This window comes from Uloborus diversus, chromosome 7 (genome assembly GCF_026930045.1).
Source record: "Uloborus diversus isolate 005 chromosome 7, Udiv.v.3.1, whole genome shotgun sequence".
Classification (NCBI taxonomy): Eukaryota; Metazoa; Arthropoda; class Arachnida; order Araneae; family Uloboridae; genus Uloborus; species Uloborus diversus.
Window position 1 is genome coordinate 151,891,225 of NC_072737.1, and position 27,997 is coordinate 151,919,221.

Genomic DNA, 27,997 nt, shown 5'->3' on the forward strand with positions numbered 1-27,997 from the left:
TAATTTAAATCAATCTTCTAAAATTAATATAACAATAATAACACTTCTGATTCTTTCATTTTCAAACTGGTATAGCTTCCATTATAGGAGCAATTTTGTAATCATCCTGTATTCGCGAAAGCATATCATGTTTTATGACGTAGGTATTGACTTTTTTTTTTCGTTCTTTTATGTGATGTTAGTAAAATATATTCTAGTGCAAGAAATAGCAAGTAATTTTAACTTGAAGAAATTAAAAGTTAAAAAATAATAATAATAATATAGAAGTGAAAAACACAATAAAATTTACCTCGCACTCAACTTTTTTTTTAATTATTTGCTTGTAACGCAGTAAATAGCAGAGGTTTTCACCTGATAATTTATAGTTAAATGCATATGTCCGTTTTTACGTTTAATGCTACCTTCGCAATTTACTAATGATGGATGCATAGATGCTTACTAAATAATTCCTCAGTACAAAGGCGGTAAATAACAATCAGAAAATTTATTCCTATGAAGCAAATATATGCTTTACTTGAAAAACGGAACAACATCGAAGAAAGATTTTGTTCTTCAGTTAAAAGTAACTAACGGCTCTTTTCTTGGAACCATAGACTCACAATTCAGTAAGACTTAAAAGTACGAATTTCAAAAAATTACTTTTAAATTACATGTGTCATGTGTTAATATGGCCGAACTTGCAATTTCATAAACTGACAGAGTAAAATATTCGATTAATTTTCAATTTCATTCTTCGCTGTATAAAATTTTGATACAGCGAAAAATAATTTCGTTGCGTCAACTTCAAATTTTATTTATTCACTTACTTTACTTTCAAACACACATTCTTTTTGGGCATTTAATATGTTTCATGGTCATGTTTAAATATTGGGTGGAAAAACATCCGTACAAATCTAGTTTGTTTCTCAGAAAGGAGAGAATTTTCTCAATGTTATCTTAATAAGCTAAAAATAAGACACAAATGTTAAAAAAAAAAAAAAGCGAACTTTTATTCAGGATTACAGTTCAAAAGTTGTAAGCTTCTGGGGACATAAGTAATCTATTATTGTTAAAAATAAACTAAAAGTTTAAATAAGGTTATTAATCAAAATATAAAATGAATCTGAAATAAATCATCCCAAAAATATAAACAGCAAAAATAAATTGATTAATAATTAATGCTCGTTTTTTCTCATCCTCAAACACACGAAATGTGCAGAATTTCTTTTTCGTTTTTGTCTGAACTTAATTTTTAAACGGGAAAACACATTAGCAGACAAAATTGCTCGTATTGTTAAGAAACCTTCAAAAGGGAACTACAACTTACCTAGTTTGTGTAAACGTAATTTTCTTCTGATTACGAATTTGTTCTAGATACGTTTCCTATAAGTGTGTAGTAGAAAAATACTGTGTGTTAAAACAGAAAATAATAGGAATTTCAATTACTGATTCACAACAGATGCACCCCAATCTGGCTGTCCTTCGTGCAGCATGTGTCTAGGAAATCAAGTCCAAGCGGGAAAAGAGTCAAAACAAAAAAGAAAGAAAGAAAGAAAACCACGCCAATGAGAGTGGGGGTACGGCGAAAGTGACAATAAATGTTTGTTTTCAACTTCTTTGCCGATGGCATTCTGGTGGATCAAGGGAAAGGGGCCGAATTTCAAGGTCACAAGCTGAGTTGAAAGCAGAAGCGAAAATTCGTCATTTTCGGAGGGAGTACGCGACACAGCAGAAGAAAGGCGGGAAGAGGGAATTGCAGTTTCACGAGGTTCTCGTGTTCTGAATTGACTCGGATGCAGGAAAATCGCTGATTAATGGGAATATTTAAGGGGAAAATACCGGTTTTCATAAAATTTTTATCTTTTGAAAATTTTTTGTTGACGTGAGGAACAACAACTGACAAAAAGCAGACAGTGGTCTTTCGGGAAGGGGGGGGGGGGGGGGGTCCGGACCCCATGGACCCACCCCTTGGCTACGTCCTTGAACCACTGGGAGTTCGGGGTTTTACAATTAGTAATGGCATGGCACAACTTACGCATTGGAATTTTTAAGGTGGTTTTTTGGGGGTATTTTCTCTCTTTTCTGGGGAGAGTATCATGCTTGAGTGTCTTCATAGTGTTTGGTGGAGGGGGGGGGGGGACATCGCTCCTTCTGGAGATTGCAATCCTGATGTATTAATATCTATATACTATTCCACATTATTCTAAATATTCCTCTTATGCTAGAAATACTAGCTATAAACGTCTATCTAGTAAAAACCTTAAATAACAGAAACAAAAGTAAAGTTCAGACAACAGTTCAGCATTTAACTTTTTGACATATGAGGCAGTGAGAAGCAAAGGGATGCAAGTGGACATTTTCAAATTTTGAGTAAAACGCGTTGTGGTCCTAGGTAGTTTTTCATTGGTTTTTTTTTCTAAATCATGCTGTATAGCATTACCCACCAGGGCTAACTAGTGCTACCTTTCCCCCCAAAACAGAGGAGATGTTCGTCTTCATTTGTACTGGTTATCCCAAAATTTTTAATTTTAGCACTTACATCCCTTTGCTTCTCACTACTTCATGTGACGCTCTTAAACAGAACGGAATTTCGTTTAAAACTTTTCAATTTCATGAATTTAATGAAAATAAAAAGGAGTTTTGTTTGTTTGCCTTTTAATAAAGCGAAGTAAACATCAAAAATGAGAAAAATCCGATTTCCGTAATGGATGCAAAGAGATCGCGATTTTTGAAGTGCAGGCATGAAAAGTATAAAATCAGCAGTTAAAAGAATTTATTACAGCAAAATCGTTTTGGAACTGTATTTCAAAGGTCTGCGATAAACATATTGTTCATATATATCGACAGAATTGAAGTAAACATAAAATAAAACCTAGCTGCTAATCTTGCCACCCTGCCGGCTAGTCCATACTATTAAAACCAGTGCACTTATGTCTGTCTGAAGCCTCATCTCCTCGAGAACCACAGGGGGTTTGGGGTCGAACAATTAGTAATCTGTAAATTTAACACGAAACTCATTCTAACTGGAATTTAAAAGGGAAAAAAAACATCTGAACAGTATTCTACATTTAACAAGAGCCTCTTCATACATCTCAACATTTGTTTTTTATTAAATGCTTTTACATAGAGTTATTATCCACTAAACAAGAATATTTTCATACGCTTTACAATTTTTATTAAATGCTAGTGCAATGATTTTTATGCCTTCAAAAAGCAATGTTTTATGCATATAGTATCAAAGCTGTAAACATCCATTTTTATTTGCTTAATTTTTGTCAACTATGTAAAATATTCGGTATTGTCACAGTGTGCGATATGCCGCTCAAGTAATCTTGTTACTCAATAGATGGTGCCACTTACATTACATATAAAGAGTAATTGATTTCAATGGCGCCCTCTTTTGAGTAATTACACTACTTGAGCGGTAGGTCGCACATTGGGAGAATGCCAAACATTCTCAAGTACTTTCATAGAAAGTCAATGAATAGACATAAGTATCCCATACAAAAAAAGCTGCAATATGAATCTTAGTGGAGATAAATGCAATGGCAGTTTTCCCTTTCAATAAGGCACACAGAAGTACTAATTCAACTGTTTTATAAATCGTTGTTTTGTTCCGTCAGTGATTCTTCACCTGTAAAAGACAAAGGCATATAAAAATTATAACTTCACTCTTTAATGCTATTTCTAATTAAAACAATGATACAACGTATAAATAACAATTATAATGATAGAACTGGACAACAATTTAGGTTTATTTTTTGGCTGTACACACGAAAACGGGTTTGACCACTATACCGTTTAGGAAGCGGAACGGTCTAACTTTCAGTTCAAGTTTAGTTAAACACGTTATTTAATTTCACTATGATGTCGCGAGAAAGACACCAGATATAGAAACCTCCTCTTATTTGACTACAACTTTTTGCTCCTGTTGGCAGCAAGTTTTTATCTAGCGCTTAAAGGAGCACGATTTTCAACGAAAAAGACAGAGATATCGTGAATTTACCGTCCCTCAGAAATTGCCGCACGCGGGGCAAGTGCCCCGTCTTTCTCCACCGTAGATCCGGCACTAAACAAGGTCATCGTGAAGTGTCTTCAAGATGACCCGGGTTTGACTCGATAAATAGAGAGCTTTAACTCTATAGATGGATAGACAGATCCATCTATAGGAGGGTGCAGACGCATATAGATATTGTACCTTACGAAAAATAAATTTTTAATTGGCACATTACAGTTGTATACGAGGCGTGTTTTTAAAGTAAAGTCCGTTTTGAAATAAAAAAAGAACGAGTTCAGATAGAGCAAAGAAATTTATTGCACAAATATCTACCACCCTTACGCTATTTTTCGGCATTGCTCCCGTGATTTTCCAAATTTGTCATAGCATGGTAGAATTTTGTGCAATAAATTTCTTTGTTCTATCTGTACTCGTTCTTTTTTTATTTCAAAACAGACCTTACTTTAAAAACGTCCCTCGTATATTTTGTTTCATGGCAAGGAATATAACCCCCTTTCCCCCACATCTGAGATGGATTTAGAAGTTTGTGGACCCATTGCAATGCATTTTTGGTGACCCCATTGTCCATAACAGAAATAGGCAAAACGTTTAACACGAGCATTTTAGCAACTTCTACCCGGTCTCTGAGGTCATGCGGTCCCTCGCATTGGGGTTGTTTCCCAAATTTTAAGTCTTTTTTTCTGAAAGAACATGCTTAAAAACATGGGATCTAACCATTTTTTAAATAATTTGTTTAAGTTTAATATTTTAAAAAAATTATTTAAATCGTTGCGCTTTCATTGTTTACATTTCTTGCAGATGACATCACAAATGATGAAATGCCATTCTGTATTGCCATTTTCACGGTCCAAAATATTTAATTCGCACCTTTACTCACGTGTATTGGCAACGATATGGTTGGTAGCAAGCGTAGAGCGCAATTTTAATTCGCTGCTTGATTATCATAACGTGGAAACGTCGTAGAAAGATGCGCTAAATTGCATCATTTGTGACTTCATAAAAACCACGCCTTGTTTTCAGAATCGGATAGTTTAAAAAATTAATTTAAAAAAAAACTTGGGAAAATGAAAGTATTTTCTGGATCCATGTTATTATTATTATTATTATTATTATTTTTTTTTTTGCTCATTCTATCCATTTCAATGACTAAAAGTGACTAAAAGTAGTACTTTTGACTGAAGGAAACCACCCCATTGCGACATTTAGCGAAATTGTAAGTCTGCCACTGGTCAATATCCAATTGCAGCAGACAGACTACGTTTTTTTTTTTTTTTTTTTTTTTTTTTTTTGCAATTTACATCTTTACCGTTTGTCAAGCACACTTTTGAATAATTTTAAAATTTGGCAATCACCGAGTCTATTTACTTTTCGAATCCAAAACGACCACTTTGGCAGCAGCAGAGGCTTCTCCTTCTTCGTTTTTCGCAATGCACCAGTAAGTAGCTTGGTCCTTCGAATGAATACTCAGGAGTTGCAGCCATGAAGTGACTTCGTATTCGCTGGGCCCTCCACGTGACTGTACGGCTACATTTGTGTCATCGCCTAAAACGAAAGTGAAAACGCTGTATGAGTACATTGTACAATCTACATCATACGTAACAATGACACATTTTAACCTGGTGTATTCAAACTCAATAGGTAGCAACAGTGCCCGCTGCTTTTTAAAGTAACATTCGTTCTTTGGACACTTGATTTTATAAAGCGGATGATTATATAAACCGGCATACATTCCCTTAAATTAAAAAAAAAGTGTTTAAGTATAAATACTCTCAAAAAATAAAATTACTACTTCAGGTACAGTGAAACCTCCCTTAACGGACACTCCCGAATAACGGACACCTCTAATTAACGGACATTTTTGCAAGTCCCAGTCCCTCAATATAGGCCATTCCATGCAATTCACTCTGAATAACGGACACTCCGAATAACGGACAGTTATTTCACAAAAAATTTTCCTTGCAATCGTAGCACTTCCGGTTTTTTTTTTCTTTTCACAGAATATCTTAGTAACTGCTTGCCTTACAAAGCTTTTCATCCTCCACAACTGATATTCCACCCCCACCCCGTCATTTCCTTATCACTGTTTCTTGGAATTAAAGGGTGGTAAGGGGCAGAGGCAGCGATTGGGGCTTAAAAGTTGGGGGCAGACACAAAAAGGCATGGTACTTTTTGCGTGCAGCAAAAAATGAAAAAGGAAAAAAAGTCATAATTTTGTAACGGCTAGTTTTGAGAGTATTGAAGCAGATAAGTGAAAACTGATGTCAGCCTAACAATTAACGTACGTTTTTCTTAAAATTTTAATGAATTTTGTACACAATAACTATTCAAAAGTTAAGATAAAAAAGAAGAAACTGGGCGCTTTTTCTAAGTGGGGTTCTCGGGAGATGCAATTGAGCAGACCGGCGCCGGTAGTAGTCGGCTTTTTGGCGCCGTGGTTTCGTTGGATTGTTTAATTTTTAGACATGAAAAAGATTTGCCCATATTCTAGGTCATATTACCAACTGTCAATCATGCACTAGTGATAATACTCGAGATAAAATAAATAAATTAACCATAAAAAGTGTGTGGGGGGAGGGGGGTTGCTCCACCGAATCGTCGCCGTTGGTAATGCAAAAAAGAGATGTCAAACTGTTTTAACTGATTACTTTAATTGATTAAATGCTTTTTAAGACAAGTGTGTGCTGTCAGTATGCCTTTATTAAGAAAAAACAGATTAATTACACTTGACGTAAAATATAGTAAACCTTACGCAATTGTTTCGATTGTGTTCCACAAAGGGAACAACAGCCCATTTTGAAAAAGGTAAATTAAGTAGTTCCTCCTAATAGCGGACACCTCCCAATAACGGACAAAACTTCTAGTCCCTTGACTGTCCGCTATTCGGAGGTTTCACTGTATTTCATTTTGAGCCGTGTTTTAAAATAAAGCAAGGACACAAGGGAGGAGCGATGGGGGTGATCGCCCCTCCCTTGAGGGACCCTACACCGGTAATTTTTCGGAACTGAACTCCCAAAACGAAAGTGTAGGCTGTCTTTGATGACATAAAGGAAAGAAATGGGTATAGAATCTTCCTCTTGGAAACTTATCGGAATTGTTCAAAAAGGCGATTTTAGACAATCGTTAGAGATGTTAGGAGGAGGAGTTTGGAGGCATTTTCCCGGGCATTTAAGAAAATTTAAGTCTTAAAGACGTGATTGTAGACACAGATGTGCCCTCTCCCTAAGGGCAAAGGCGAACCCCCTCCTAAATATCGTGGGGACCCCCCAAAAGCAAGAGCAACCCTCCCAAAATGAGAAAAATACCCCTCAAAACACCCCCCTAAAAATTTCAATGGCGCAGTCTGCGCCACTACCCCCCCCCCCTCCGCCTCTAGGTGGGCACCCCTGGTAGACATCTCATGTAGTCTTAGGAGAAGTAATGAGTTCAGTGACTTTCCTGCGGTAATTTTTCGAAACTGAAGTTCCAAAAAGCGCAATTTTAGACAATATTCGATGATAGATTTCGAAACATTCCTCCGAATTTATTACGAAATTGAATTAATAAAACGCAATTTTAGAATACATCTTTCAACGGAAACGAAAAGGAATAAGTTCGGGGAACTCCTTAGCTAAAGCTCTATAATATTTTGGTTGTTGTAAATCAAAATGATGTGGAAGCACTCCCTCCCTCTCCCCAGTGGGTGTAAATTAGATACGTAGTAGGAGGTAAGGTAAAACACAATCGCTTCCTCCTTGAAAAATTTCTGGATCCGTCCTTGTAAATATACTGGACATTTTAACTACAGATGAAGTAATAAGTACTTTTTTTTTTTTGCAGAAGGGTCTTAAAATTTTGCCGTATTGTTGTTTGATTAACAGAAGTTGAGAGTAAAAATTCAATATCGTTTGAAAATTTATAAAATGTTTTTTAACTTTCAGCTTGACATTCTCTTCTTTGCTCTGAAGTCCGAGATCGATTCCTTTTCTTCTTCGTGCGACATAACTTTGGAATTTATTATTTCTGTCGCAACTTTTAACGAATTATAACTTTCTTATTAATTTTTAACGCATGATCTCCAAAAGCTTGATTTTATAAAAGGGCGATAATGATTCAATTAAAGAGTAGTTTTAACACTGTCTGATATTGCAGTGATTTTGCTCTTCCAGAATTGGTAATAAAAAGCGGTTGCTTTTATAACCTAATGATTCTAAGTGGCGGAGGGGTTTTCCTGTATAGCGAAGGGGGTTTTTCAACCGCTTATCTTTTAAGTGGAAATTAATGCAAAAAAACCCCAGCAAATTTTGCAAGATTACAACAAATTAAACACGTAAAATCAGAAAAATAATAATTGTACAAAACTTGTAACAATACTCACTGGGCAAAGCTTCGGTGTCCCCTGTTCCTCTGTCTACCCTCCATTCGATAGCAGGAATTGGCCAACCTGTTGCCTCACAAGACAGCGCTACATTGCCACCGGTACTGTTAGAGACATCTTCAGGAGGGCTCATGATCTTAGGAGCTAAAAGAATAAATACAATAAGATTCATGAACAAGAAACTCATACAAAAAAAAGAAAGAAATTAATTTGAATTCTGAAATTTTGAATTCATATTATGTGTTTTGCAATCACAAGTTGCGCCAGGACCCTACTCATCGGAGTTATTATTTCTAGAAACGGTTCCTGTATCCTGCCCCTCCTCCTGGGCGGTTACGTGTATTTTGTTATGTGTGTGCGTAGACCTGTGTGTACGCTCGTAGGAATGTGTGTATGTGTGTGATCGTCCGTGTGTGTAGGACGTGGACGCCACCGACCAGGAGAAACGGGTTCCAGGCAGTGATCAGAACCGGAGCAGCCGCGCTTGCAGAGGACGGTGGGCGCTGGTGCTGCAGAGGCCCATGGTCCAAGCTGAAAAAGGCACGGACATGAAAGACGGTCAAGTGAGAACAATAAACAATCGTGATTGCTCAAAAAAAAAAAAAAAAGCATATTCCTTCTTAAGTCAAATTGGCCTCGTGTTTAGAAACTATATATTAACGAGTAAAATACCTTTGTGCTTGAAAATTAAATGAATGAATTACCGACATTTTTGCACAAAAATTGCAAATTACTGCAGACACGTGTTTCGGGGTTACGGATCCCCTTCCTATTTTGTGCATTAAAACGTTGGTAATTCATTCATATTTATATTGCTTTAAAAGTTGGATACATTTTAATAAACGCATCGTTCAACAATGACTGTGATCAACTGCGAATTTCTAATTGAACGCTTACCTACATTTTAGCAGAGAATTAGTTAAAAACAATTATAATTCACGTTTTAATTCCCTTGGAGCATTGGAACAAATTTTATCCGAGGGGGTTTCTATGGATATTTTACTCTAATAGTTGAGAGCATTCTCCTCCTCATATTGTCATATTAGAGAATTTGTACAAAAATGTTGAGTAAAATTGGAATGAACTAATAAATAATAGTTAATTCATTAGTTTGGTCGTAGAATAGTGTATTGTCATCCGATTTGAGGTCGCATTCCAAATTTCAAAAAAAATCTGCTCACATGAAGAGGGATAAAAATGAGTTGTTAGGTTCGAACTAGATATACTTACAGGGTGTTGCAAAACTAATGGTCCATACTGAAAGGGGTAATAGACCTTGCCAAAACTGACAACTTCCACAATGCATTGTGGGGTCGGAAAACAAACGGCAGGCCGGGAGAGGGTACTTGGTTCGCAGAAAATGGGGAATGCAATAAAGACTAAAAAAAAAAAAACAATATGAAGACAAAGATTCTTTATTTATAACTTTATAACTACGTTATTTAGACGGATACAAGTCAGGGTCTTAGGAAGGAGAGAGGGTTGGACCACCCCCTGAAACTCTTTGTGGGAGAATGAATTTTATGACTTAGCTACGGAAGCACTCGCGGAGCAGTTTAAGACGATTTCAATAGAAAAAGGCATTGCTTCGTTCCTATTTTTGGACATAAAAGCTTAATTTGGGGGGGGAAAAATAAGCCGTCGTGTCTTAATTTGCATTCTTTGATACTAGTGGTTACACCTATATTTTAGGAGAATAATACTAACGTAGTAAAAAACGAATTTGTAAAGGAATAATCATTGAATTTAATAACATATATCAACTATCATAGTTAAAAAATAATTATATGTTTGCATTTGACGAAAATATATCTACCAAACAAATAGGGAAAAATACTGAAGAAACTTATAACCACATGGTACTTCATTTATAAGTCTGTTATGAAAGAAATTAAATAATGATACATTTTTTAAGCAATAACTGTTATTACAAGCAGATATTTTCAAAGTACTGTTACTCGTGTATTATGGAAAGATTTTTGAACGATAATGTTTCGAAATGTAAACAGCTGTATACATAAATAACTACGATAAAAAGTAAAATAATCCTTATATATTATTTCTGTAGCCTGTTTTTGGTTTCTACGCCAAATTTCCCTCAATTCTTGATCGATTTCTTTGATTTACGGCTTATTTTATAGCTTATGGTGCTGTCTACTGACGAAAAATAGACCCAAGGTCTGAAAATTGTTTCTCTTAGCCGAGAAACCTGTTTTAAAGAACCAGAATGAGGTTTTCGGTCAAACTTATAACTTTAATTTGCGCTATGACCGACAGAGCTGAGTAGCTTGATCGGCAGAGCGTTCTCTTCGTAACCAGGAGACTACGTGTTCGGGCCCACGTCCGAACAATCTGCAACAAAAATTTTAGAGAAATATCGCGCATTACATGAACACTGAATTAAATGAGTAACAGATATGAGGGAATAGAATAAATGAGAAGGAAATGCTCCTTGCTGATATGAAAACATTCAGTGGTTTTGTGCTAAATTATTTCGAAATTGCACGTGTTTTATTTATTTATTTATTTATTATTTTTTTTTGAAGCTTTGGCTCTGGAAAGAAAATTAAAGCATAATGTAAGCGAAAATATAAGTAACAGGTTTAAGATTTCAGACTACAATAGAATTGTTTTTTGTTCAGAAAAAAAAAACATAAATCATATATTGAAATATATATTCTTCTAATGAGTTTTTGACTCTTTCTACAAATAAATAAAATACTACCTCAATTTGAAGGGTAAAATATATATTTTTTCTTCTTTTTCTTAAAAAACAAATAGCTTATCACATTTTTACCACATTCGAAAGCATAGTTCAATTTATTTTGTATTTTAACCGTGCTGTTAAATGATGAACACGTGCTGCCATCTAAGTTATAACGGTTTAAGCAGCCTGCGATAACAAATTGTAAAAATTTTCAAAAATAAAAACATTTTTCTTCAATATCTTATCTTATATATTAATCCCCTCTCATTTTAAAACTTATCAGGCTGGCCAATGACGAAAAAAAGACTTACGGTCGAAAATTCAAGTTTTCGAAATCGCCTCTTGCTGTTTCAAAACCTTGATGCTGCCTGTAGTTCTTATGCATTTTTTAAAGCAAAGTTCTAATGCAGTTTTCCATTTTTTACGTCGCTTTCGGCAAAAAAAAAAAAAAAAGCCTGTGTGTGTGTTCATATTTTAATAAAGCTTAACAGCACTGGACTTAGTTGTTCGGTTTAATTGATAAGTTTTTTTCGGTAGAGCGTTCGGCTATAAACTATCTGAACTTCGGGCAAGCTTGGGCTGTCCGACATAATATCAAATTTATATTAGTATTTCGCATTACATGTGCTCATAACATACACACCTAATAAAATAAATGCAGTGGGAATGCTACTTGGTGTTTCGACTCCTTTATGCAGACTACAGTTATCATTCGGATAAGTTGATTGTTAATCGAACTGTGTTCTTTGACTACATTCAGACCACTCAACATAATGTAAGCATAAAAAAGTATTAGATTTACGTAAAGAAATCCTTTTTGTGCAGAAAAACATTTTTATTGTATGCTAAAATGTAGATGTTTCTAATAGCAGTGTTCGACCTTTTGTACAAATGAAAAAATACTACGCTCGATTAAAACTACGAGTTTCACGCAGTAAACCTTTAATTTTTTATTCGCGCGAATACGATATAAAGCATTAAAAGTATTATCAACTTCATTAGCAAGAAATTATTTTCTACTCCTCTGCTTTCTGCTGAAAAAAAAAATACATTTTGTCTACGTTCGAAAAATTACACTTAAGAACGGACTCAGTTCAACTGGTTTTGGTTTTGAATTTTAAGTGTTCGATTAAAAGAGAAACATGTGAGGACATTTAAGCCGTAACGGTTAAAGCAACCTTCTATGTGAAATAGTTCAATATTCAAAGATAAAAACACTTATTTTCAATCAAATTTATTACTTCTCTAGAATGTTTGTTTCAATCGCTACGTGAGATCTTCGTCATTCTTTAATCAAACTCCATGCTTTGCGAATAATTTTAAATCGTATCATGCTGGTTAATGACAAAACACAGGTGCATGATCTTATTATTATTAATTTTTTTTTTTTTTTTTGGCAAAAAGCTTTTTGCTGTTTTTTACTACGCATTCCTTCAATGAATAGCTTTCGAAAAGGAAGGCGCAATTGCTAGGTTCTTTGGGGTGTCGGGCTGTTAGTCAGAATGGCGCCAATTCGAATACGTGCCAATAAATATCTCTTTAATGTTTCTTTTTTTCCCGTCAGATGCTGACATGTGCAGGACTGTATTTGCCACAACCTGTTTTTTCACATGCACAATTATTACTTTTTCACGAGTCACCACTCAGCCACACTTTTAATGACATTTATGTTTGCATTGAAAATATGTACGATTAAAAGGGGAGCTATGATCAAATTATCACAACGTTGTATTTAACGAGGTTTTGTTACTGATGTCTTTAAATTACATGCCTTCTCTTCGGCGCTTACTTTTTTTTTTCGGTTCTTCGTCATAATGTTCTTCCTTTGAAATCCTTAAAGAGCGAAATGCCTTATGAAACGATTTGAAGCACAGTGCGGAGTTCCGCACGGGTCGACTAGTATAGTAAAATGTTCCTTTCGTAGAATATTAAAATAATTATGAAGGAATAAGTATGGAATCTCAGAAGCTGGCTGGTACATTACGTAACATTTCATTAGTAATCCCATACAGAAATATTATCCTATGAAACATTTTTGAGAACAACTACCTTTACTTTAAACAGATACTTCTACGAACTGTTGGTTGTAACTTTTCAAGTGGATATGAATGATAAAAATTCAAAATATGATCAACTGTGTAATTACTGATGTGTAATTACTTACTATATACAAATTAATGAAATAAACTATAATGAATGCACGTACAGAAATATTTGCATATGTTATGTACAACTGTAGATGAAAAAAATATGTATTCTCCGTAACTAACGCCACATAACGTTTCATTCAAGTTTATTATCCAATGATTTTTTGTTTGTTTGTTTTTTAACAGTTCATTCAAGACAGACATTTTTCAAGCACTGTTGCTCAAAATTAATTCATGATTTTGCAAAATAGATAAAATAACTAAAAATGGAAAAATATTGAATCTCCGAAAATTAAACCACCAAGGTTAATTATTAACAATATTAACTGCTGCATTAAGAAATTTATTATTCTGCTGAACATTTTTAAAAACTCTTACTATAATTTCAAAGAGATATTTCTGATAACAGCGCGCTCGCGAATTATCGAATGAATATCAATGATGACAATTTAAAACATACGCATCAACAAAAAAATATGAAATAACGAGTAAGATAATGAAATTTTTGCATTTGTAGAATATATGAATATAAGTACAACTGCAGAGGAAAAAACTATATATTCTCCGAAATTGACACAACATGATGTTTCATTAATAACCCTAGTATTTCAAAAATTTATTACGCTAAGAAACAATTTTTCTTTCTTTTAAATAATTCATTTAAAATAGACATTATTCAAGTACTGTTGCTCGTCATTAAATCATGAAATATTACATTTACAAAATTTATTAAACAACTATAGAAGGAAAAATATTGATTATCCTTATTAATTATCCTTCTATGAGGCATTATTTAAAACAATTACTGCAAATTCAAACTGATATTCGTGAATTGTCGAATGAATATCAATAATGATTATTCAAAACATAAGCAACTGTAAAAATAAATGAAATAACTATAATATATAAAGATAATGAAATATTTGCATTTGTAGAATATATGAATATATGTTAAGCTATAGAGGAAAAAAATATGTATTCCCCGAAATTGACACAATATGACGTTTCATTGATTATCCCACTATTTCGGAAATTTATTTTATTCTTAGAAACAACTTTTCTTTCTTTTAAACTATTCATTTAAAGTCGACATTATTCAAGTGCACTGCTCGCGGGTATGCAAGAATTATAGCACAGATTTTTTTTAAAAAAAAAGATCAATTTTAAGCATTTATTTCTGTATTTTAAATTTATTTAAGATTGCAATCCCCTCCCCGCACAAAAAAAGGTTAAAAAAGATTGGAAATAACACTAAGAATTGAATTAAATCTGAAAGCTCTGGAACAATTTTGAAAAAGAATTTAGATGAATAATGAAAAATTCTCTTTTTCCTTTGAAATTTCATGCCCAGGGCACGGGCTCGGGGAGTTCGTGCGATAAATAGCGCTAGTCGAAAATTTAAAATTGAAGATGCAAACTAATATTGAGCTATGGAAACACGCGAGTCAGTTTTTCCAGAATGACGTCAGAGATGGTCGTTTTTCCCCCGTTTTAGCCAAGACGCGGCAAAACTCGAAGATCAAAGAGATAGTCCATCCCTCGCTACTTCTAAAACACCCTGGATACAAGTGCAGTAAAACCTGTAAAGTTGACCACCTTTGTAAGTTTATTACCTGTCTATCTTGACCACTAATATGCACCAAATTTGGCTGAGAATCATATAACAAACCCTTTGTAAGTTGACCACTAAAGTACTGCACCGCAAGTGGTCAACTTACACAGGTTTCATTGTATATACTAAAACTCTTCTTACAGCAGGTGTTGTCCGATTTATGAACATGTACCCATCGCGTAACCAGAGGACCTTTTCCGAAAAAGCGCTGCAGACCTTTATGATATGACATGAATATTCTAACGCGCGGGTTGTTCAATTCATCGCTGATGTGAAACTAATTTTGCAGCTGGTGACGTTCATTTGAGCATTTGTAGTAAATAAAGGTTCTTTGTCTTATATTGTTGTTCTTTGGTTTTTATTTCATTCCCCATTTCTGCGATACCTTCTCCCGGCCAGCCTTTTGCTTTCCGACTCCACATTTCATTGTGAAAGTGAAAAGTTGTTTGTTTTGGCAAGGTCTATCACCACTTTCAGTATGGACCATTAGTACCCTGTACATGCGGAGATATTGAGCTAATAGTAGGAATTGAAAAACAATCAAAACTTTTTTTTCTAAATTAGGTTTGGTTGGGGTAAGGAGATCACTGGGTTAAGTGGGTCACCCCCCTCCCTAAAACTGAAATATGGATAAAGTTGTCAAACTTCTTTACACTGATCATGTTAAATTTCCTCACAGTGATTGGTTTTGTATATATTTTTCCGTAAATACAATCGTTAAGAACATGTAAAGCATTATTTTAGAAAATAATGATGTACTTTAGTTTAGACAATAAGTACAATTTTTTTTTGTTTCAAAACTTTTGTGTAAGGTTTCAAAAATGAACTGTTCTCAAAAGGGGTCCCACTTACCCCAACCAACTCTATAATCAAAATGATTAATTAGAAACGAGCTCGGATCTATAAATTTTGGGCTGCCCAGAAAAAAAAATCAGCTGGGCCCCTAACCATCCATTGGATTGCTCCCCTCCCCTCAAGACAAACAACGAATTTTTTATGCGAATGATTGTAGTTTGCTTTTAACTACTTCAAAAGTTCTACCTCAATTTTGAATTCATTTGTTTAAATATTTTTTTCGTTTAAAAGTAAGATAATTTTATTTTCGTGTACACCATAGTATTATTTCTTGCTTTTATAACTAAAACTATTAACGCAGGGGTGCCCAACCTAGCGGGGAGGGGGGGGGTCATGGCGCAGACTACGCCATTGAAGTTTTTAGAGGGGGTGTTTTGAGGGGTATTTTTAACTTTTCTGAGGGGGGCTCTTGCTTTGGGGTTGGTCTTCGTGATATTTAGGGGGGTGCCCTTGCTCTTAGGGGGGATTGGCACCCCTGATTAATGTACACAATAAACACATACCTAGGACACAATTGGATTGTTTGCCATTTTTTAAAAATATATTTTTCTAAAAGAGCTTGGTTGAAAACATGGAGTAAATTATCCCTTTCCAAGTTGTCGCCAAACAAGCGATAACTTGCAAAGGTTGGTATCATACTACGCTTCGCCTCCACAAAGAGGATCAAAGGTTTTCTTTCATTCAAGGAGATGAACAGAGCAGCGAACGAACAGAGAAGGAGTTTTTGAGAGAAAAAATGCCTAGAGACAGGAAATATTATCTTTCACAAATGTGTTTTTTTTTTAATGCGTTCTCGTTTGCCCGCGAAGTAAACCAGTCCCACGCAAATATAGCTCTGTCTGTCTGAAGAGCCCTGGCTGAAAGTTCGAACGAAACCGATGACGTAATTAGTTTCTCGAAGAACGTTTTTCTCCGCGAAAAAAATATTTGTATCAATTAATTAAAAAGTAAAATATTTTTATTATTCATGGAGAAAATATTTTAGCTTCTTGAATACTGTTGAACACTGTTGCTTCATGAAATTTAATTATGCAGCAAAATGTACAGTTTAAAAATTGAGATATAAAAACTAAATCAATATTTTACTCATTGAAATTTTGGTGTTGGTTTTCACCAAATAGTGCAACAGCCTTTTTTTTTTTTTTTTTTTTTTTTTCAGGCTTGTACGAAGATAAGTCCTTTGAAAATAGTGGTAACCAACTTCTTTTTTTTTTTTTTTTTGACTATATCTCATCAAATCTTTTCAAAATTATAGCTGCCACCCCTCCCCGTATTGTAACAGTTATTAATTTAATTGATATCACTCCCAAATAATGCTATCTCATGTGGATCACAAAAACAAAAAACAACCGTTACTGTTTGCTTTAATTTCCTTCTCCTGCTTTTGTACGCTGATCGCTGAAATGCATTTGAAAAATTGCTAGCATTTATATTTAAAATAATTTGCATCCTAATCCAGGGGAGAGTTAGAAAGTGTAAGAACATTTTTGCTGTTACTCAGGAAGTAAGCTCACTTAGTTCTGAAACTAAATAAACTTGAAACTAATTGTTCTTACATTCGTTATAATTCTATGATAGGTAGACCAGAAAATATTGATATTCCAAATCTGGACACCTTTATCAGAAGGAAGGGGCGGATTTAATTTTCTGCAGAGTTTTACTTAGTTTTCATGTTTTGTTCAAAGAGATGTTGAAAATTACAAAATTGGAAAAAACTATATATAAAATAAATAAAATAACAATAATAATTATTAAATTAAAAAAAAAATAATATTCCGGCCCAGTTGAATACATTTTAACTCAAAATCTTATTTTAACAGTTTTGTGCTAATTTATGAATATTTTAAGGGTGCAAATGGGAGTAAACCTCTTATGGCTGGGAAAAATAGTGAGAACATTTGCTTTCTTTCAAAATGGTTTGACTCCCTTGAAACATTATGTGCTTCAGAATATTTTTCTTTCCCACTTTTATGATTGAGTTACTGCATAGTTGTGTACATGTGTATGTGTAGGCTTGTGTGTGTGCGTAGACCTGTGTGCATGCACGTTGGCGTGTGTGTATGTGTGTAAAGGCGCGTGTCTGTGTGTGTGAGTGTGTATGTGTATGCTGCCGTGTGCAGGGGGGAGGGTCAGTAAATGCAAAATTTTTCATTTTTCATTTTATTTTGCATTTTTGTCGTCTATTGTACGTTAGCTTTATTGTACAAGCTTGCTTATTAAGTTTCCGCTGAAAAAAAGGCTCGAAAAAAAACGTCTAATTCCAAGGTTTTTCCTATGGTTAATATTGAATCCGACATACATTTCTTCTAATATCTCGCAAGTTCATTTCTGCAGATACTGCCGTTTACCTGCACACGATAGTATGAGCAGGGCCGAATTTAGCTCCATGCCGCCCCAAGGCACAGATTTGAAATCTGCGGCCCTCTTCCCCCAAAAAAGCAAATACTCAAAAACACGCAAAAAGTGTTCCCGAAATTTAAACTGTCAAACTTATGAAGAAATGATGACGTTTGACATTCAGAAGCACCCCGAAGGGAGGTCACAGCAATCTGCCAAAAGACTTCTCATTCGGCAAATTTTGCTGACGATTCAGAAAATTTAGAGATTACATTGCAAGATGTTTTTTTTTTTAATTCTAAAAATTATCTTTCAATGATACCTTACGTTCTTACTCATTAGATGTTATGTACGTATGTAGGATATGCGTGCAAGCTCGTGTTTTATCATTCGGTAAAATTAGAATTTTCCTACCCCCAAAAACTTTAGTTCGATTCTTCTCTGCTTATATTATTTAATTTTGTAAATCGGCTCATGGCTCAAGTACTGCTCTTAGGCAGGTTATCAAGAGATTCACATAAGATCAATATAAATAATATTTACAATATTATTTACATTATTTATTTGCAATTATCAATTAATAGAGCATAACGAATAACCTTTGTACTGAAAATTAAAATAATTAGTAATCCAACGTTATGAAGCACAAAAATTGCAAATTATTGCAGACACGTGTTTCGGTGTTACAAGGAACACCTTTTTCAATGCTAAGAAGTGCGAGCTTCTTAATCTTTATTTATAGCAACATCTTTATCCTGTCTTTTTTTTTTTTTTTTTTTTTTCCCCATCTACGAATCAACGATTTGAATAATTTCCTCCGTTTTTCCGTTCACTCACTTGTTTCTTACCACTTCTCATTGTTCAATGGTTATTTCATTAGTAAATTGTAACTGGATTACTTGGCAAAGAGTCTTAAGTTTCCGCTTTTGAAAACTATCCATTTGAAAAAGAAACATATCATGTGAAAAAAAAATTTTGTTGACTGTTTTTTGCTCTTCGGTTTTTAATTTAGCATGTTTCCTTTATTTAAAATCATTCAGCCTTTTTCGCTCGTCACTCATTTTTATTTGCCTCCGAGACTTAATATTAACAGAATTTTTTTTTAAATATTTATAATGTAAAAAACAGGGTTGGCAAGGTTTTGGACACTATGGTAAAAACCACGGTAAAAACCCTGGTTTTTACCGTCCTGTCCAAAACCCTTGCGTCCAAAACTGTCCGAAAGTGTCCAAAACTATATTTTTAGAGAAATTATATTTTTGTGAGAAAAAATCAAAAACAATAAAATACATCAAAGTAAAGTTTTATATTGAACATTTATTCAATGTGAACATCAACTTATTTATGCCGCTGATTTTAATCTAGTTACAGAAGTTGAATTCTTGATTAAAATTTAAATTTGTATGCATGAGTTTATTTTATTTTTTTATTTATTTATTGTTATCATTATTATTTTTTGATAATGGTAACCAAATTTACTTATGTTTGTGCATGTGTGCAAATGAAAGCAGGGTTGGCAAGGTTTTTTACCATCCGGTTCAAAACCCTTGTGTTCAAAAGGGTCCAAAACTATTTTTGAAAAACCATATTTTGTGAAAAAATATCAAAAACAGAACAAAATGTGTCAAAATTATGTTTTTTTTTTGACTATTTAATGTATTTATTTAATGTGAACATTCAAGCATAAATATATATATATATATAGCTTATATATACAGCAGATTTTAATCTAGTTACGTAGAAATTAAATTTTTTTGTTTCCATAAACCAGATTTTTTGATATTTATGCATGTGTCGAAAGAAAGTACTCAAAATATAGTGCAATAATTGACTTAAATGCAATAAATGACAATTTTTTGTAAAATACTGAATGTATTGTATTAAAAATATGAACTAAAAAAAGAATAGCACAAGTTTTAAAATATAAGTTGTGTTTAATCATTAATTTCTTGTTCTTTATCTAAGATTTAAAAAATAATTTTCATTAAAATATCACGCAAAATTTATTTGCAAAAACCATTGAAAAAATGAAGCTTTTTAAAAAATATTGTACAATTAAATAACATTCGTTTGAGTTATAAATGTAACTGAAATTAGTTGTCTTGGTAGTAATGTGAATTTCCTTTCATGACTGTACCAACTGTTACAAAAGGAAGTTTTTATGAGATAGAGTTTTTGGCATTTTATTTTAATTAAAATATTTTTTAAATGAACATTTTGGAGAAAAGTATTATCAAATACTCATCACAATTAAACCTCATTAATATTTATATTTAATGCATTACAAATATTGTAGTAAATACAAATTGATTAGATTACACCCCTTTAGCTTTAGCATAGTTTTGGACAGTTTAATACAGTTTCGGACACTTTTAGACAGTTTTGGACGGTAAAAACCACCTGTCCTGTCCTAAACCAGTTTTGGACAGTCCAAAACCCAACCCTGGTAAAAAATAAAATAAACGTCAATCACTCAAGAAAGCATTACTGAATAAACTTAAGTATGTGTGGTTGAAGCAAAATTGCCCCCCCCCCCCCTGAAAATTTTGCCGTTCTAGGCAGCTTAACCTAGGCAGCTGCCTACTCTGCTTATTGGGAAATTTGAGCGTACGTGTGTGTGGGACATGTACGCCACCGATCAGCAGGGCCGATCCTAGGGTGTCGGCCGCCCGTGTGCAAAGACCTAATGTGCCGCCCCTCAAGAGTAATTTGCATATTTTGTCTAATCTTTGACGTCCATATAAATATTTCTTCAAATTTCTATATCAAGTTCTAATTTAAAAAAAAAAAACAAAAAAAAACAAAAAAAAAAACAAGAATGATGAACTTATAAAAAGAAAGAAAAGTTTTATACAGTATACCCTCGTTTTACGCGGGGGTTACGTTCCAGGAAAATGCCGCGTAAATCGAAACCGCGTAAATTGAGACCTAATAATAGTGTTAAAATAGCGGTTTGGTACCGTAGATGACAAAATACTTCATTCTAGTGATGACTAATTGTGTAATAAGTTTAATGTGTACTTATATCGACATCTTTGCACAACGTGCATAAAGAAAACATATTAATTTCGTTTTCTGTTTATAAAGAGGAGACGGCTATGATAGTCTTTTGGCAGTCATTAAGAACTTTTCTCTGTAATTGTTTGCAGAGCATTAACGCATCCATGACCACTTGCGTCATTTCCATGATAAAATTTTTTCTTCACTAATAAATCAGACAGATCATTTCTATTGTCTAGGAGTGGCTAAAATTTTTCAATGTGAACGTTTTTGGTTGTGTGTCATCGATTTCGGTATCCTCGTTGGTTTTGAACGCCTTTGTCACTCCTAAAAGCCCTTCTTCCATTGAGTTCTGAACTGTGTGAGTTTAATAACTGTACTTCTGGAAGCAGCTTTGGAACCGATCGCATAAAATGTCTCCAGTGGCCCAAGCTCGATGATTAGCACTTCAAAATGCAGTTGATTACGTGTAATCTGCAATATTTAGGAGTTTGGATTTTGGAAGAGGGGAAATTTTTATTTGTTTGCATCGCCGCATCCGCGTAAAACCGAAACTCATCCGGGTAAAATAAAATAAAGGTATCTAATTTTAACCGCGTATAATCGAAACTGCATAAAATAAACCAGCGTAAAACAAGGGTCTACTGTAAATAAAATTTTGCTTTTGTTTTGAGGTAAAAAATTTCCCCTTTTTGATTATTATTTGGCGATTTGTCTTCTTTCTTGGGGGGGGGGGGAAACATTAGTGGCCGCCCTGGGCCCTGATTGCTCCTTTTAGAAGGCACCCTTTCATGCTTCAGGAGGGGACCATTTCCCTCATCTCCCTTCCCCTGCATCCATGCCTGATTACCGGTTCTGTCATAAATTTTGCAACCAAATGAAGCATGTGTGTAAAGAGTAGATATTGATTTACAATGAACCAACACAATGTTCCCTAACAATCTATTTTTCTTAAACTGTATTTTTTTTATCGGGAAATCGGCACTTACTTTGATAAATGAACAATTAAAATTCAGCACATTTATTTGACTTATTATAAGTTATCTTTTGAGAAATTCTTGAAGAATTTTGCTTGATTAAAAGAACTATATGATGCGGCCTGCGGCCGCCCCTTGCTTTGGCCGCCCTTGTGCGGTGCACATTCTGCACACCTGCTAGGATCGGCCCTGCCGATCAGCAGAAACGGCTACCGGGTGACAGTGCTCTGGACCGGAAGAACCGTGCCTGCAGAGGACGGTGGGGTTAAAAAAGGAACCAAACGTCAAGAGCGGTCAAGTAAAAACAATTAGCAATCGTGATTGCACAAAGAAAAAAAAAAGATTGAAATCGGATAATATCTTCCAGTTGCGCAACGAGCCTGAAAATTCGAAAAAAAATGCAAAATTTCATGTTTTCTTAAGAAGATTTTTTTAAAATTTTGTTTCGATGTTTTTTTTTTAATGCTCTAAGATGGAAAAGTTGCGATTGGTGAAGCTTTCGGAAATTTAAAAGAAACATTGAGATCGATTAATACCTTCTAATCCGAGGAACAAGCCGGAAAAATCGAAAAAAAAAACCCGGAGAATTTCATTCTTTCTTTGTGATTTTTAAAAAAAAAATCTTCTTTTTTTTCAGTAATATCTCTTTCAAAAAACACTATATTGCACATAAGCATTAATATATTTCTCGATTTTGAAGGTATCTTCTGAACAGTGGCGTTTCTAGGGTAGGGCGGAGGGGGCGATCCGCCCCGGAAGGCATACTGGGGGCGGCGATTTTGCACCTTTAATGTGAAAAAAACAATCTAAAAAACAGGGGAATCATTCTTTAAATCTATTACTGGAGTTAAAGAAAAAAAAACCCTTCGAAATGTAAGGTTTTGGAATGACTAAAACTGCGCTTATCAGTGTTCAAAGTTGCAATATTTTCGTAGTGAACTCCTAAACCTTTCTCTTTTCCTGAACGTCCTCTAAGATATACTTAATTTTATTTTTAAAGCTTAAATTTTGGAAGAAATTCTGTAAACGAACCCTGACGTCAACAAAGGCTAAAACTTACTTCAGTTTTGATAAAGATTTGGGAGAGAGCCCCTCCTCCTTTCCCTCCATTAGCTGCGGTTTTTGATGTAAATTTAGAACACTAGATAGGCGCCTGACACACCCCCCCCCCTTTAGTTAATTTTAAATCAAAATTTTTGGCTGCCCGGATGATCCGCAAACCGGATAATCCGCACACGGATAGTCAGGAGTACAGTGTATTTAGCTTCGCGAGAGGCAAAACAGATGCGCTTCGATGTCGAAATTTCGCTGACAAAAGATTTTCTGTCAGAAGATTGTTTTGGCAGATCTCCAAGGGACGGAATGCGGTCCGGGAAATAATTGTTCCTCCTATGAAGAAACATGCAAGAATGGCCCCAGCGTGTGATTTTATTATAAAGTAAATCAGTTAAAAAAAAAAAAAAAAAACGCTAGATTTGTTATTGCGAAACGGAAGTTTCCACAATCAAGGATTTCAGTTTTTAAACATCATTCCTTATTAAAAGTAACAATTTCTTATTTAATCATTCATTAATTTTATTATTATAATTTTATTTACTTATTTAGTCATAATGTCATTTATTTCTTTAGTTATAATTTCATTTATTTATATGTTTATTCAGTTATTATTTTATTTATTTGCTTATTTTATAGTTTACTTTGAAACACTATTTTTTGATGATTTCGAATTTCCGTGCTTTATAGCAGGAATTCAGGGTTCCATGGGAAAAAAGTTCCATGACTTTTCCAAGACTTTTTCATGACTTCATAAAAATTTTCATGACCTTGTTATACGAAGAGAATAGTACTACTTAATGCAAAACTTGATAACTTTCGGAAATGGGCATTAGAAAAACTTTTACGTGACTGCCAGTACCTCATTGGAGTACTTACTTGTGACTGAAAAAATATCAGTGCACACTGCAGAAACTAGTAAATATTCTTATTTGTCTTTATCATATAAATTCTAGTAAAGTAAAAATATAGTGAATGCAAAACACTGATCTTTAAATGTCTAACAAATATTTAATAAATAGGGAAGAATAGAAATGAATTGATAAAAAATTGAATGAGTCATTACTAAGTTTCTGATAATAAATTCACTTCATAAAATCATTGCCCTTTGGTGTCAATAGTGCATCCAATCACCAATGTAACTTGACAGTATATATTCGTTCATTAAAGTATATATAAAGCCACGTTTTTCAGTATATTAAGTCACAACAATCAGTTTTGCGAGTTGTATGTTGGGCACCACTGTTTTAAGAGTATTAGAATTCCCCCATTTCTATGTTCTATTGCCTGATTTAAGTCTTCATTTATAAAATCTTCAACAAAAAACTCTAATAAATTAAATAATGATTTTTTTTACAAGTAGTTGAAACAAACTCGAGTGCTTAATCGGTGCTCTTGAATCACACTTTTTGAGGTGGCGTGGCAAAATCAAAAACGTGCTAGTCCGCTACTACAGAATATAAAATATAAAAAGTGCTTAAAATAATGGTAATTCAAAATTAGTGATGCTCCAGTAATTAAAATCACATTACAAAAAAAGGCGAGCGACTGTTACAGAAGCGGATGAAATTGGATTCCAAAACTCGGATTTGTTTTTGAGATTGTTCAAGTTATATGCAATATTACTAAACCACTCAATATTTCTAGCCCTCTTTTAGCTATTGATATTTTTTTACTGCCCAAGACATTTTTTCATGACTTTAAATAAATTTCCATGACTTTTAATGAAAATATTAATTTTCCATGACTTTTCCAAGCCTGAAACTTAATTATTTTTTTTTTCCCATGACTTTCCAGGATTTGCATGACCAGTACGAACTAATGGTCTGGCACCGATCCTTATCAAAATTTTTAAAAAAGAGGTGGGGAAGGTTATGCCCTCCCCTCCCCCCCCCCCCTTTAAGCGATCATTTTTGGGATATAGTTCGAAAAATATTGCCCTCAAATATAATCTTTGTGTTTGTCAAAAGAAAAGTGAAAAACAATTTTGACATCCTTTAACATTTCTGTTTAAAAATGAAGGAAAAATGTTTGTATTAATTGCTTAAAATGTTTCAGCATATTATGCTTTTAAAAGCGAAATTTTAGTTTTTACTTTTGAACATGTACCAAAGAAAAAACAGCGATTCAAAGTGGGAAAATGCCATTAAATTACGTTAGAAAATCAAAACAAACATCGTTTAATGGCTCATTTTCTGCACTCAGCAAGCTTTAGAAATAAGAACGGAAGATCTGCAAAAAAATGATAAAATATATATTTTTATAGACGTCCTTTCAAGGCTCAACGTTCCAGATTTTTAGTCATCATAATGATATCGGACTCGCAGCAAGACCCAGATATAGACAATTAGACATACAAGGTATGATTCAAAAGTTTCAAGACTGATCTCAGAACTAGAAATGTATTGGACATTGCAATACAGCGGACTAAAATTCTTCAAAATATGATCCTTCAGCAAAAACACAGCGCTGCCAGCGCGTCTTCCTTTGTTCGTAGCTCTTCTGGAAGTCCTCGGACGACATGCTGTCAAGAGTTCTCGTCGAAGCTTGCTGTTTTTTTCCATCGATGGAGTCGAATCACTTCCTTTTTAGGGCTGTCTTGATTCGGGGAAAAGGAAAAAGTCACTTGGAGCCAAGTCGGGGTTGAAGAGTGGCTACGTCAGTGTTGTCACGTTGAACTTGACCAACACTTCGTCGGCAGCGCGCGACGTGTGAGCGGGTGCGTTGTCGTGGTAGAGAATCCAATCACCCTTGTTCGCCGGGCGATGCGGCGGACTTGATCACTCAAGGCCCAGGGTGCTCTAAGTGCTGCTCCATTTTCGTGTCTACCACTTTTCGACCGAGGTCAATGACACGCACTCAAGCAACAAGCGATGCGCACTTTCCAGTGTTCCGAAGCCAACTGCCGCAGCTTCCGTTCATTCACCAACATCCCTCACTACTTCCCCAGCTCGTCTGCGCCTATCTGGGCGCGCTCCTCTTATAGAAAAAAATCAGTCTTGAAACTTCTGAATCACACCCTGTACATAGATAGTGCAAGAACATGAATCTTTTGATCAAGTTACATTGTTGTTTAGTTCAGAATTCAAGTTTTTAGAGCTGTTTGTGACATAAAAAACGACAAAACAAATTGTTTGAAATTTACATTTTGGCGGCTCTTGTTAATGTTAGTTAAAATTCAATGATTTTCTAAAATTTTTACTTATTGTAATAAAATATTTTCAACTTTTAAAATTTGAGAATAGGTTATTTATTGTTTTCCCAAGTTTTTTAGGTTTCTCGAGCTGTGGACCCCCTAGTGCTGCCCCAGCACCACATGGCGTGGTCTGCGAGTAAGTAGATCCGGACCTGTTTGGGGTCAACCCCTCAGAACATTTAGTTTTGACACATATTGCCAACCATCCTGACATGTTTAGCCCCCCACCGCCTAGCTTCTTCCCTTCCCCTCCTGTTGCGTCAACAACTCTCTCTCTCTCTCCAAGGCTACATCCGCTACATCCAGCTTCTGATTTCGGAGAATGGAGAGGGTCATTTTTTGAAAATGGAGAGGGGGGGGGGGGTGATTCATAAGCGTTAATACTCGAGTAAAATAGGGTAATGTATCGGAATCTTTTTACGAAAAGTCACAAGCTCGTCATTTTGAATTTTCTAGTGTGTGTACGGGGGGGAGAGGGTGTACACCCACACAAATTTTCTCGGAAACCTAGAGTTGTCAAACTAGATGGCGTTATGACAAGGGGCATGCACAGAAATTTTGGAGCCCGTCACAAATGACTTTTCCGGGCCCCTTTCCATATGATTTGTCCCTATATTTCGCCCCCAGTTTTAAAACGTTGCGCCCCCTTCAGGCTCGGGCCAACAGGTGTCCCTTCTCCCTGCTTGTGCACGTCCCTGGTCATGGCGCAGGCTGTACCAACCAGTGAAATGTTTAGTAGAAGGGTCTTTAGGGATGTTTTTTCTATTTTTCTGAAGGGATGCCCTCGATCATGGGGCAGGGATGATCCGGAGAACTTGAGGGATGAGGTCCTTGCTCTTGGGAGGAGGGGCACACTTAATGGAAAAAAAAATCACTCTCACTTGTGAGTGAAAATATTAATTTTTCAAGGCGAAGGAGGAAATGGCGGGCCTCATAAGCCCAGACACGCAACTATAGGCTAACTTTGGTCACTTAAAGGGGCTCTTGACACTAGGATCAGAGCCTTTTTTTCATCCATTTTTCAATTACTTTATCAGCGCCACATGAAATTTGAAACGTTTGCGCTTGGTCTAAGACAGTTAGAATCTCATAAGAGATGAAAGCAAATTCGTTGACAATTACTCACCGCTCAAACAGGGTCCTCTATGTGCGGGTTGCAGTCCATTTCGAAGCCTGTATCTCGCTTCTGTCAGTTTGCATTCGTTTTCGTACGTTTTCCCGTCATTCCCGCACAGGGCTTCGCGCTCCTTGCAAACACAGATGCTTTCCGGAGGGTCTCCCACGGACAGATCGGTGCGGGGGCGGCAGATCAGCCCCTCTCCGCAGGGCGCAAGCTTCCCGCACGTCTCCCCGTCCCGCTGCCCGCACACAAAGCAACAGCCGCATGCGTCCCGCACTAATCCGGCCAAGCATTCCTGGACAGGGGGCACACACGCAGAAGAATCGCATTCGCCGCAAGAAGGGTCCTTAGCGGACCCCGCGGTAAAAATTCACCAATATTGTCAAACTTGGTAGCCACATTTTCCCTGAAGTTTCCTAGCGGACTATGGAAAGAGCGAACGTTCGGAGAGACAGCGAGAGACGAATTTTCCACGCCCAAGTTTCGAGTTGTAGGGTTGCTGAACGTGAGATAAGTTAACTTGCCAAGTATAACTTTTTGTCGCCAAACGAAGTGGAAAGATGCTTTATGCTGTAGTACTGAAGTCTGTAGTTGGGTGCGCACGGGGGGTTATAGTAGCGTTGCGCCATCCAAATTTTTCGG

At 35.2% G+C, this 27,997-nt stretch overlaps 1 protein-coding gene across 1 annotated transcript; it reads right to left on the reverse strand.

The window, feature by feature from the left end:
* Positions 1–986: 986 nt before the first annotated feature.
* On the reverse strand, positions 987–27,722 carry LOC129226945 (insulin-like growth factor-binding protein-related protein 1; the record flags this gene model as incomplete). The annotated part of the gene is made up of 4 exons (XM_054861574.1): positions 987–3,613; positions 5,363–5,539; positions 8,352–8,495; positions 27,362–27,722. Coding segments are annotated over 4 exons (720 nt in total), but the record flags the coding sequence as incomplete, so codon positions are not given.
* Positions 27,723–27,997: the final 275 nt, after the last annotated feature.